Raw genomic sequence first — 13,513 nt, 5'->3', positions numbered from 1 at the left:
CAATTGGTAGCTGAACAGAGAACCTCAGGACTGCAAGTATTAGAATACAGAATGACCTGATCCATATTTGAGGAGGCTGTTTATAAACCAGTTCTTCATTGTTGGTAGTATTTTGTTCCCAAAAGTCATTATGTTATTTGTTATGTGACTGCTGCCAGTAGCTGTCCTCTGACTTCCACATTTATGCTATGTGGCATGTGCACATTTCCCATGCTTTCCATTCACCAATATATAGAATAAGTAAATGTAAACGTTGCTTAGAATTTGATTTTTCAGTTTTTGCATCTCAGGACTTCCAGATTACCATTTGAGGTAAAGGTGGGTTGATCATTCTTCTTTTGAGCAGGTGCTATATTTTCAGAATCATTTGGAACACATGAATATGTAATGATATGTAATGGGTTATCAAGAGTTTGACTTTATTTGCGTCGAGAAAAGCTGGAGATCACTCCTTCCTTTCTTGCCAGATCTGTCTGTCTATTGATCCATCTATCATCTATCTATCTATCTATCTATCTATCTATCTATCTATCTATCCATCCTCCTTTCCTACTTTCAAACCTACCATCTAATCTTTTTTCTTTCTGAGACACAGATCATATATTTCAGATATCCTGGAGACCTCTGAACTTCCCTGGACCTTCTGCCTCCATCTCTGAGTGCTAGATTGTGTGTCACCACACTATGTTCGTTATTTGACTTTTTAATGAAGCCCTTTGTTTTGTTTTCTCTCTTTTTGTTACTTAAAACATCCCTTGGTCAGCTGAGTTTAGTATTCTGTTCAGTAGTAAGGTCACATGTTTAAGTAAGGAAGAGGAAACAGCAGCGACCCTTATAAGGGAGCAGCAGGCACACTGAGTACACCTATGAAGCTTCTGACAGTATGTAACAGAATAAAGTTAATTAGAATTACGAACACACCTGGGCCCTGTCTATACCTCCCTCAACCTGAGGCTCATTAACAATGTTTTATAATAATGTCATATTATACTAGGATGACAGTTGAACTGCTTTTAAAATCATTTCTGTTGTATTTTCATTTTCACATAAATTATGTTTAGACTAATCGCATTCTTGTTCTGGAGGTTGAAGTAATTTGAAGTGTACAGAATGCCAATAAACCAAATTACATGATAAAAAACTAGATTACACAGATGTACATGTTTTTCTTTGGGCCTTACCCTGGGGGGACAAAGGCACACTGAGGTTCTTTCTTAATGTACTTTTAACAACATTAAATGGATTCACCTTAACTATTTGAAAGCAATAGCTGAGTACTTCCAGTAGTAGTGATTTTGATTTCAGGTATCTAATTTTGTTTTTTCTCTAACACTTTTTAATTTTTTTTTAATTTTTTTATTTTTTGGTTTTTCGAGACAGGGTTTCTCTGTGGCTTTGGAGCCTGTCCTGGAACTAGCTCTGTAGACCAGGCTGGTCTCGAACTCACAGAGATCCGCCTGCCTCTGCCTCCCGAGTGCTGGGATTAAAGGCGTGCGCCCCCACTGCCCGGCTCTCTAACACTTTTTAGATTTAGGCTTACATTTTTTTTTTGTTATTGTTGTTAATGTGTGTTGGTGTTTTGCCATGTTCCCCTGGAACTGGAATTGTAGACAGTTATGAGTTACCAAGTGGGTACTTTGGATCCTCTGGAAGCAGTCAGTGCTCTTTACCACTGAGCCATCTCTTTAGTCCCACCTTTTTTTCTTTGTTTTTGTTTTTGTTTTGTTTTTGTTAAATTTCTGTTATATAATATTGGCTGACTTTAACTTTTAATTATTCCTCATTATTCCAGCATTCCGGGTACTGGCATGATACCATGCATAGCATTGGTATCAAATAACCTTGATTGTCTGCACACTTGATTTTCAAGTTGGGAAATTGAAAATCTCCTTAAGTATAAAATGTTTTATTGTAGGAGTATCATGATGAACTTCTAAAAATATGTGAAATGTATGGCATTTGTCCCTGTAGTACTTCTGGTACATAGGTTGCACTAGAGAATGTTATCCACACTGTGTGTTTCATAAACACCAGTTTGTGGCTGCAAGATGAAGACAGAAGAAGCATTGTTCTTCCTTTGACAGTTTGTAGACAGCATCTGGTTTCAACATATATAGTAGGCATACATATTTTATCTTGAAATGTCTGGGTTTGGATAAGCAGTGATATAAATGTATATTCTGTTTTGGTATTGGTATACTTAAGAAAGTGAATATATACAGTTTGTAGAAGTACAGCAGAATAGGTTTCTTTTACTTTAGCTCATTAAATGTAAAGGTGTTAACTTTGAAATTGTTTAATAACCAGATATTTTGTACTTGATTTCTAATTGTGTGAAGTAATTTAACACTTAAAGATTTAAAATGGAATTGGTGTGTGAGCTCAATAGGTAAAGCACTTCCCTCATGAACCTGATTACCTACTGATTCTTCTTCAGTCTCTGGATCCTACCAGTAGTGGAGGGAAAGAACCAGCTCCTGAAAGTTGTCTTCTCATCTCTGTTTGTATGCCATTGTCCTTACCCCATGCATATCAATAAACTAAAATAAGATAAAATTTAAAATTAGTTCAAAAGAAAATGTTTGTTACTGGCTTTGTTTTGTCTGTTTTCCTTCCTTCCATTATTTATTTTTTCTATTTAGTACGGAGTCTTATTGTGTATACTCAACTGGCCTAGAACTCATGATATAGACCAGGCTGACGTCAGATTTATAGAGATCTTACTGATAGGCTTAAATTTGTAATGATTTTATTTTATGCTCTGTTCTATCTTTAGAAATTTGTTTCAGAATATTCCTGGGGGCCTAGAGAGGTGTTTTAGTAAGTAAGAGCACTTGCTGTTCTTGCAGAGGACCTGGTTTAGTTCCCGGGATACCCATGATAGTATACAATGCTTCATAACCCCAAGGACATCAGACATTCATGTGGTACACATACATACATGCAGGTAATACACACCCATAAAATAAAATAAATATTAAAAAATAAACTTTTAAGAAAAATATAAATATTTAAATATTCCTAGGAACCAATTACTTTTTTATTTTTAAATTTATTTTCCCAACCCCACCCCAAGACAGGTTTTTTCTGTATAACAGCCTTGGCTGTCCAGGATTGTAGACCATTCTGGCCTCAAACTCACAGAGAATCACCTGCCTCTGCTGGGATTATATGCATGCACTATCATGCCCGACATACTTATTTTTATTTTTTGAAATAATCATTTTATTATTTTATGATTACATGAGAGAGAGAGAGAGAGACAGAAAGAGAGAGAGAGAGAGAGAGAGAGAGAGAGAGTGTGTGTGTGTGTGTGTGTGTATGAGTGTTGGTGTATGCAGAGGTTAGACAACTTTTAGAAGTCATTTTTCTCTTTCCTTCAAGAATTCCAGGGATGAAACTCAGGTAGTGGCTTGAGTATATATGGACCACTTGTGTGTAGGAGGGCATTAAATCCCCTGAAACTTAAGTTACAGGAAGTTTTGGCCTGCTATTGGGTGATGGGGCCCTAACCCCAGTCAGTCTTCTGCAAGAGCAGTAAATGCTCTTTGCCACTGAGCTATTTCTCATGCCCCTATTCTTCTTTGTTTCTTCTTCTCCTTCTCCTCCTCCTCCTCCTCCTTTGATTTTTCAAGACAGGGTTTCTCTGTAGCTTGGAGCCTGCTCTTGTAGACCAGGCTAGTCTTGAATTTACAGAGATCCGCCTGCCTCTGCCTCCCAAGTGCTGGGATTAAAGGCATGTGCCACCACCGCCTGGCTCAACCCCCTATTCTTTATGTTTTTTTTTTTTTTTGAGGCCTAGTCTCTTGTATCCCAGGCTGGCCTTGACCTTGCTTTGTAACCAAGAATGCTTCTATTGTCTATAGGCATTTACTACCACGTCAGGCGTCCCTGTTACTTGAGGTAGAGCCCCAGGCTTTGTGCATACGTCTTATCTCTTATTCTTTTAAGATTTATTTTTATTCATGTTTGTGTTTGTATATGTGTGATTATATGCTGTGTTATTTTCAAGTGTCTTCAGAGGGTGAAGAGAGGAACTTTGGGCTCAGTGAGAGACTCTGTCTCAAAATAAAATAAAATAAGGTAGATAGGAATAGAGGAAGACATTTGATATCATTCTCTGGTCTCTACATACACATGCATGTGTATCCTAATGCATATGCACAAACACAAAAATATATGGATGCTACATATTCTAAATAAAACAATGCCTAATTTTTTTTTCTTTTTCTTTTTTTGGATTTTCGAGACAGGGTTTCTCCATAGCTTTTTGGTTCCTGTCCTTGAACTAGCTCTTGTAGACCAGGCTGGCCTCAAACTCATAGAGATCCACCTGCCTCTGCCTCCCGAGTGCTGGGATTAAAGGCGTGCGCCACCACCGCCTGGCCAAAGCCTAGTATTTAAGAGTACATGGCCACATACAAAACTAAATTTTATTATCAATAAATTCCATAGTCATTACCTCTTAAATAAAAATAGACCTATTTGGAAGAGGTGCTAACAACATTCTTTTTCTTATTCCTGGGTTAGTGAGTCCTCTTTGGTTTGGCTCCTAATAATTCATTTTTATTTTCTTTCAATTTTAAAATACTTTAAGAATTTTCTAAGTATGCTGGTGCATGAATGTAATTCCAGCATTTAGGAGGCAACAACAGGAGTTCCAGGTCATTTTTAACTCTATAGCAAATTCACAGGTGGTTTTGGGTTGCATGAGAACTTGTCTGAAAACATGAGAAAAACAAAACAAAAGGTACTGCCCTTGTTGGAAGAGGCATACCATGGAAGTAGGCAAAGACTACAAATCAAGCTTTTCCTCATCTTCCTAGATAATTGGCTTTTAGACATTTATTAGTTTGCTGTAAACTGAGGTTTCTTTCCCTCCTGCCAGTTCCCAAATAGCCACTCAGAGGCTTAATAATACTTATAAATCTTTGGCTGCTGGCTCAGGTTTATTATTAGCTAACTCTTACATTTAAATTAACACATATTTCTTATCTATGCTTTACCATGTGTTTCGTGCCTTGTTACATCATTTTTTACATGTCTTGCCTCCTTGGCAGCTGGCTGGTATCTCTTAGATTTCACTCTTCTCCTGTATCTCTAATTGGATTTCTCCCCTAGCGCCATCCTGCCTTGCCATATACCAAAGCAGTTTTGTTTATCAACCAATGAGAGCAACATATTCACAGTGTACAGGATCCCACAGCAATTTGCAACCATATTTTTTGACAGTGAAGAGGAGTTGGATGGACATAGGCAAAGAAAGTGAAAGCAACCTCACTGCAGTGATTGCTTCTTGTTACCAGAAGACATTACGGAAAATATCTCGAGAACCTTTGGGAAGGCGCAGGGGTTGGTATCTAAATAGAACCAATAGTGGAAAGGGGAAGACACAGGGTCCCTGTAAAATACGCAGGCTAGCATCCAACCTTAGGCCTCTCACATTCAGAAGGGATAAAGCTTTTGGTTTGTCTTTGTCCATGCAAGACACCAGACGTGGAAGTTCCTCTAAATGACTACAGCAACCCTGTTATATGCTATATTGCAAAAGAGTTCTAAAGAGGAAATATTGACTAAGCAAATATTTACTGATATGTGTCACATAAAATCACATAAAAAAGAGACACTTAGATAAAATTTAGTAAAGATAAACTTCTTTGAGGCCCATCAACATTTCAACTTCTGTTGAGAGATGGCACAGTGGTTCATTGTTTTGGTGTCATGGTGTTTCAGCTAACATCCTAGCCTCTCTATCATTAACTCTTTCACCCTCAGTCTTTCTGTATGTTTTAAAATCTTACAAATTAAAATCAGTTGTTAATAGTACCACTGAAAATGAGGTAATACAAGTATAGTTTTGAGTGTAGTGAGTATTCAGTGAATTTTGTTAAGAATCATATTTCCTTACTACAAAGTCTTAATGAGTTTTAAAAGTACTTTTGTTTAAGAGGTGTTGAGAAAATGTTAAATTATGTTTTTCTGAAAAATAAAAGATGTGTAATATTTAGTTTTGAAGAGTTTCAGGTTAATATTTTGTTTTGTTTTTAGGTGATTCCTCCTAAGGAGTGGAAGCCAAGGCAATGCTATGATGATATTGATAATTTGCTTATCCCAGCACCAATTCAGCAGATGGTCACAGGGCAGTCGGGACTGTTTACTCAATACAACATCCAGAAAAAAGCCATGACTGTGAAGGAGTTCAGGCAGCTGGCTAACAGTAGCAAGTGAGTCAATTGAATTTTTATTTGTATTTTTTCCAAAGAGGTATGCGAGTATGGCAGGAAGCCAAGTAGATAGAGAAGCTTATAATTAAAAGCTGGGCCGTGGTGATGCACACCTTTAATCCCAGCACTCGAAGGCAGAGGCAGGTGTATTTGTGAGTTTGAGGCCAGCCTGGTCTACAAAATGAATTCCAGGACAGGCTCCAAAGCTACACTCAGAAACCTTGTCTACAAACAAACAAACAAATAAATAAGGAAAGAAAGAAGAAAGAAAAGTAGGAACCTCTTTTATCTCTGGTTTCTGTTTTTCAGATGGCCTATTCACATTCACTTCTAAGAAGTCCCACATTTTATTTCACATCATCATTATTATCGCATAATCTAGAAACGGTTTTTCCTTTTAGTTGTCATTTTGAATTCTCTTTATTTGAATTGTCATTAGTTTTATTGGACAAAATATTTATAATTTTTTAAGACTAAAATTTCATGAGCATTAACAATTTCAAAAAGAAAACTTTGAATGAATAAGAAGGTACATATTATATTAGTCATCTATGAATATATAACAAATTCTCAAAATTAACCTTTTCAGCTAGCTCACAGTTTATAAAAGTCTGGAGCCTAGGAGTCATGTAGATATGTGGACAAGTGATTTTAGCTTGGGGTGTTTTGAAGCTTATTGTTAGTTGTTGACTGGAAGTGCTGCTGCTTGGGAAGGTGGCTAAAAGATTTTTCCCAAGTGAGCTCCTTCTATGACACTAAAGTCCTTGCTGCTTGTCCTTTAAGGGAAACTTTACAAATTTTTATTTTATTTATTTATTTATTTATTTATTTATTTATTTATGCATGTATGTGTGTGTGTGTGTGTAGCCCTGGTTGTCCTGGAACTTGCCTTATAGACCAGGCTGCTGTTAAACTAAGAGAGATCCCTTTTCCTCTGCCTCCTGAGTGCTGGGGTTAAAGGCATGAGCTGCCACACCTGCCTTCACTCACATATTTAAAAATACACTTCATAAAAAAAAAATACACTTCATAGTACATTGTAGACATTGTCCTTTTTCTCTTAAATACTTTTGCATGTATATGTACCTTTAGAGTTTAATATTTGCTTTTTATTAGGTTTATTCTTTGACAATTTCATGCATGTATTTAGTGTATTCTGGTACCTTATCCACTACCCTCTTATCTCCCTAACACCCATTTCATTCTCCTTTCCTCCTTTAGGTCCCTTTCCCATGTTCATGCCTTTTTGCTTTGTTTTTTGACCTGCTGAGTTTAGTCAGGGATGTCTGAGAAATCATAGTATTATAAATAAACAGTGGAGTCTGATAGGCTCACTTGTGGTTATACATTTGAAGATAATGATGCCCTTTTTCCAAAATCTTTCATTAACCAATAGATTCTCCTATCTTTGACTGGCAGCTGAAAGGTCTAATATTGTGCAGACGCAGAGTTGCTAGTCACGGGAGCTGTGAGTTAACAATTAAAATGGGTATGTCCTGAGTAGTGGATGTCATGTCTTTATTTCTTCTCCATTTTCCTGATCCTATATTCTTTCTGCTTCCTCATTGACAGTGTTCTTGAATGCTTAGATAGTGGCAATTGGCTTCCTCCAGAGAAATTCAATAGGTGCAGCTTATACTGAATGGGGAGGAGAATAAATTTTTATTTTTCAAAAAAAATTTTATTTATTTATTTATTTTGCATACAATATTCTGTCTGTGTGCCTGCAGGCCAGAAGAGAGGGCATCAGATTTCATTTCAGATGGTTGTGAGCCACCATGTGGTTCAGGACCTTTGGAAGAGCAGGCAATGAATGCTGTTAACCGCTGAGCCATCACTCCAGCCCGAGTTTTTACTTTTTTGGGGACACTAAGAGAGACATACGTGGATCTAATCTTCATGGGAAATAGAAAAAGACAAGATCTCTTGAGTAAATTGGGAGCATGGGGACCCATGGGAGAGGGGAGATGAAGGGAGGGGAGCAGAGAAAAATGTATAGCTTAATAAAATCAATCAATCAATAAAAAAATTACAAATCCGTCAGGGCATTATCTTGATCAATGGTTGATGTGGGAGGGCTCAGTCCACTGTGGATAATAACACCCCCCTGGGCTGGTGGTTCTGGGTTATATAAGGAAGCAGGGTAAATAAGCTATGAGGAACAAGTCAGTAAGCCATGTTCTTCCATGGCTTTTGCTTTATTCCTGCCTCCAGGTTCCTGCTGTGCTTGAATTTTGTGTTGACTTTTGTCTGTGATAGACTATGATTGGTACATGTGAACCAAATAAAACCTTTTTTGCAAAATTATGTTGGCCATGGTGTTTGCTTCCATTATAACAATAGGAAGCAAATTAATGCATGTATATATCTCAACATGTATAATAGAATGTATATACCTCAAATATATATACCTGTAGGTATAATGATAAGTATGAAGGTTACAGTTAGATGTTTTGCTGGTTGGGGAAAGTGGCACTAGTAGGTTGCCCTCTAAAGTTCCTTTGTTATGATGTCCATATGTTTTGACCAGTAGTGATCTGTAATTGTGTCCACCTGCTACAAAAAGAAATTCCATTGATAGGCATGAAACTTAATACTGATCATCTTGTTTGTCATGTGTCTTTTTATATTGTTTACCTCTTCTTGTTTTGATTTTGGTGGTTTGGATGATCTAGAAATTCATTTATTTTATTTAGATTTTTCTAACTTAATTATTTTCAAAATATTTTAATTTCTCAAGTATCTTCATTTTATACAGCTGTATGTTTGTTTCTTGAACAAATGCTTGTTTCATTCAGGTGTTTACTGCTAGTCTTATTATGTTTGAGCTGTCTTTTTAAAGTTACTTGATAAATTTTAAGTTCTGTGTCCTGGGGTTCATGTAGGGAATTCATATTGGAGAACATGTCTGTAGGACTGATGCATTTGGGCGGGGGGAAGATATATTGCCTTGACTTTTCATATTGAGATTTTATGATGTGACCTGGCAATGTGGTTGGTTGTGTATCTGATGTGAGGTTCTTACTGCCTCATTAGGCCTATGTACATACAGACAGTGTGGCTGAGGCAAGGCCTGAGGGATGAGGATGACACAGGCAGATGAGGTTTCATGTACTCACCAGGCCAGATCCTTGTGTATACATGTGTGATCTGGTATATGTGTGTAGGTTGTAGCTAGGTGAAGCTTGGTGGGCTGGTGGAACTCACTAGACTAAACTAGTACACATAGTATACAGGAGTGGGGGCATTTACTGAGCCTGCAATTTAGGAAAGGCACAAGCAGTGACTGAGAAGACTAACGGGGGAGGGGAGCTCTGGAGAGGGTACAGACTGGCTATGTATGATTCAGGTAACTCAAAAGAATGGATCTGAGAACAGGGTTGGTGAACAAGACAAGGGCTGAGGATTGGATTTGCCATAGGCAATTGGAATGGAGGATGAGGGCAAGGAGACCATAGGTAGTCTTCCTGGGACTGCCATGGTGACTACAAAGTCCCTGGTAGCAAATGGGGCTGAGATCAGTCTAGTCCAAAAGACATCACCTCTATTTTATAGAGTAATAATTAAACCCCTTTTATAGGCTAGGCGGTGGTGGCACACACCTTTAATCCCAGCACTCGGGAGGCAGAGGCAGGCGGATCTCTGTGAGTTCGAGGCCAGCCTGGTCTACAAGAGCTAGTTCCAGGACAGGAACCAAAAGCTACGGAGAAACCCTGTCTCGAAAATCAAAAAAAAAAAAAAAAAAAAAATGAAACCCCTTTTATAGAGTAATAATTAAACCCCAGAGAAATTCAGCTTTCTGCCCAGGATTATTTAATTTTTGCTTGGCAAACTTTGATGCAAGTGGTGGCTCTTACCTGTAAGTACAATTCTAGGGTTGCCAAGGCAGGAGAAACCTCATCATGAGCCTCTCTTTAAAGAGCTATGTTACTGTGAGTGAAAGGTTCTGAGAAGGTATTGTTGAGTCAGTTTTGAGTAAATTGACATTTGGAACAGCTATATGGACTCTGGAGTCAGTATTCAGTAAGCTCTGTTACATTTTACTGAAGTTTCAATATGCGTTTCAAATACTTAACGATGTAAAACATTCACTTCAATTAATAATGCCAACTTAAGCTTTTTAATTATCGTATTCAAGGTTAAAAAAATTCTATTCCTATACAGTGACAGATTCTATAGTGCTTTCTCAGAGGACCTGCATCCATCCTGGGAGGCTGACAACTACCTATAATTCTAGCTCCAGGGAATCCAGCAGCTTCTTCTAGACTCCAAGAGCACATACACATACATGGCATGCATTCACAGATACTGATAAATAAAATTTTTAAAAAAATCTTAAAAATAAGCCAAAGAAGTAAGTTGGGCTGGTAGACAAGCAGTTTTCCATTTGAGCTAGGTGTGTATATTCCTAGCTCCAGAGTTCTGTTTTTGATTTTATTTTTAAAAAAACATCGGTGGGATTATTGATATGTTTAGTGTGGAAGTATTTTAATGTCATTAAGTAGAAAGAAGATCTACCTTATTTCATGTTTAGTCAATCATGATAGTTAATATTCATTGTTAAATTAACAGGATTTAGAATCATAAGCCTCTGGACATACCTGAGAGAGTTTATTTATATTAGAGTAATTGGTATGGAAAGACTACCTTAACTGGATAGAGTAGTTACATGGGCTGGGATCCTAGATTAGAAGAAAAGGAGAGCAGAGTTGAGAATTAGCATTAGTTTTTGATTCCTGAATGTAAATGCATATGGATTTGCCATCTCAAGCTTCATTGTTAAAGTGAACCTTTTCTTCTTTAAGTTGCTTTTCTCACAACTATAGGAAAATAATTCATACCTATTGTGTTTCTAGTTACTTACACTATAGCTCCTCATTCTGTATTTCAGTGTTACTAAGATGCATTTATAAATTTTAGATCAAGAGGATATATACTTTTTTAAAAAAGATTTATTTATTAATTGTGTATAGTGTTCTGTCTTCATGTATCTCTGTAGGCCCAGAAGAGGGCACCATATCTTATTACAGATGGTTGTGAGCCACCATGTGGTGACTGGGAATTGAACTCAGGACCTCTCTTAACTTCTGAGCCATCTTTCCAACCTGTATATATACTTTATTAAAGAACTGAATTCATAGATAGTTGTGAGCTGCCATGTGAGAGTTGGGAATTGAACCAGGTCCTGAGGAAGAGCAGCCGTAGCTCTTAACTCCTGAGCCATCTCTCCAGCCCCACAATGATATATATACTTTTGACTTGATACGTGTTGAGAAATTATATTGTGCTAGTTTATTCTTCCACTCCAACTATGTTAGTGACTTCTTTTTTGCATGTCATTAGTATACCAGGCAGTACCAGTCTAATAACTGCAGAGGATCTTACTTCAGCTCTCTTGGAGTTTTATACAGGCCATTTTTCCCTCAGTTTTTCCATATGTTCTGTATCTTTTTAATATATAAATTTTGTACAATGATCTTGTATAATTGACTAAGTATTTTAGAAAACTTTGAAAGCTAAAATAATGAGGTATAATTTACTTCCTTTATTAGTATTTTTATGAAAGTGCTTATCTTACCTGATAAAGAATATAAAAAATCCTATAGAGTTTTAAGTATCAATGCTTTGTATATTATTCATTAAATTTGACACTATTACAGTATATAATAGTTTTATTTAGAAAGTAAATTACATTAGATGGGTAGAAAATTCTTAAAATTGTCTTACTGGTCTGTGTTTTTTACTGTTTAATTTTTCATAGATACTGTACTCCAAGGTACTTGGATTATGAAGATTTGGAACGCAAGTACTGGAAAAACTTAACTTTTGTGGCACCTATTTATGGAGCAGATATTAATGGAAGCATATATGATGAGGTATATATATTTATGTTGTAGTTTTTAAAAGATTGGTGATACTGCTTTTGTTTATTATTTTTAGCTATACAAGAAGTATTCAATTGTACTTACTTTTTTCATCGTATTTTATTTATTAGCTTTTGGGTGTCAGTACTTTTTCCAAGTATGAGAGAAAACACAAGTCGGATTCTTTCTTCCTCTTTTTTTCTTCTTTCCTTCCCTGATGCTCTCTTTTTTCTGTTTATTTTAAAATATATTTTTATTACCTTAAAGTATGTGAATGTATATGTGCCTGTGATTGAGGATATACATATTTGTGCAGATACTTTAGGAGGTTTGAGCCATTGGAGCCCTTGGATTTGAAGTACCAGGTGGTTGTGAGCATTCTGTATGAGTATTGGGAACCAAACTCAGGTCTCCTGAAAGATCAGTATTCACTATTAGCCACTGATTCACTTTCTAGATCTCCCTCACCCCTTTCTGTCTTCTGAGCCAGAGTCTTAGATAGTTTTGACTAGCTTAAAACTTGCTATTCAGCAGAGGATGACCTTGAACTTCTAATCCTTTTGACTAATACAGCTGTAGTTGTTTGGATTTATATCTGGATTCTTTGTTTCATTTCATTGATTAGCCTGCCTGCTTTTGTGGTAGCCTGATACTGATGCACTGATGCATTTTTATTACTTTTGGTGTGTTTTGCTTGAAATCAGATATGCTGATACCTATGACATTACTCTTTTTGCTCAGGTGACTTTGACTCTCTGGTTTTTTTATGCAACGTTTTAACATTTTTTTCTCATACTGTGAACAATGGCATTGGAATTTTGAATATATAGACTGCATTTCAGAATATTGCTTTTTCTGTTCTGTAAAGCATGGGAAGTCCTTTCATCTGCTAGTGTCTTCCTCAGTTTATTCTTTCCTTTCTGTGTTTCTTTTCATTGAGATTGTATATTATCATAACATTTTCCTTTTCTTTCTTCCATCCACATCCTCCCTTACATCCCTTCCTTTTCTTGTTCAAATTCATGACCTCTTTTTTCAGTTGTTACTATATGCATATATGTATTTTTTATATACATTTATATTTTTAAATATAACTATTTGAGTCTATATAATATTACTTGTATGTATGTTTTCAGGGCTGACTCTTGGCACTGAGCAACCAATTGGTGTACTCTTTGCTGTGGATGGTCACCTCCACCACTCTCAGCTTTCCTTAGTTGGCTGTAGTTCTTGAAGAGTGGAGGCCTCATGGACTTTGCTTTTCCCATTCAGTTTAGCATGTGTGTTAGTGTCCTTCTTCAGCTCATGTTTAGGCAGTCATGTTGTTCAGAATTTATGGATAAAGCTTCTTATGTTACTAGGAGAAACAATCTCACAGCAGTGTCCCTGATCCTTTGGCTCTTACAGTAGTTGGCTCTTACAGTA

At 36.7% G+C, this 13,513-nt stretch overlaps 1 protein-coding gene across 4 annotated transcripts in view; it reads left to right on the top strand.

The window, feature by feature from the left end:
- Positions 1-13,513, top strand: part of Kdm4c (lysine demethylase 4C) — a 170,939-nt gene that overhangs the window by 14,779 nt on the left and 142,647 nt on the right. For 3 of the 4 annotated variants that reach the window (XR_005972367.1, XM_041632462.1, XM_041632460.1), the window contains 2 exons: positions 6,049-6,224; positions 11,986-12,100. Coding sequence is in view for 2 of the 4 variants with exons in the window: in XM_041632462.1 (XP_041488396.1) it covers positions 6,049-6,224; positions 11,986-12,100 (291 nt within the window). In the remaining 2 variants the exon portion in view is untranslated. The remainder of the gene's footprint in view (positions 1-6,048; positions 6,225-11,985; positions 12,101-13,513) is intronic. The other variant, XM_041632463.1, reaches the window with a different exon arrangement.

The sequence above is a fragment of the Microtus oregoni genome, unplaced genomic scaffold (assembly GCF_018167655.1).
Source record: "Microtus oregoni isolate MIOR12 unplaced genomic scaffold, Mior012 000041F_ref0000270, whole genome shotgun sequence".
NCBI lineage: Eukaryota > Metazoa > Chordata > Mammalia > Rodentia > Cricetidae > Microtus > Microtus oregoni.
Note: the sequence above shows the minus strand (reverse complement) of the source record. Positions and strands in the feature narration are given on the sequence as shown.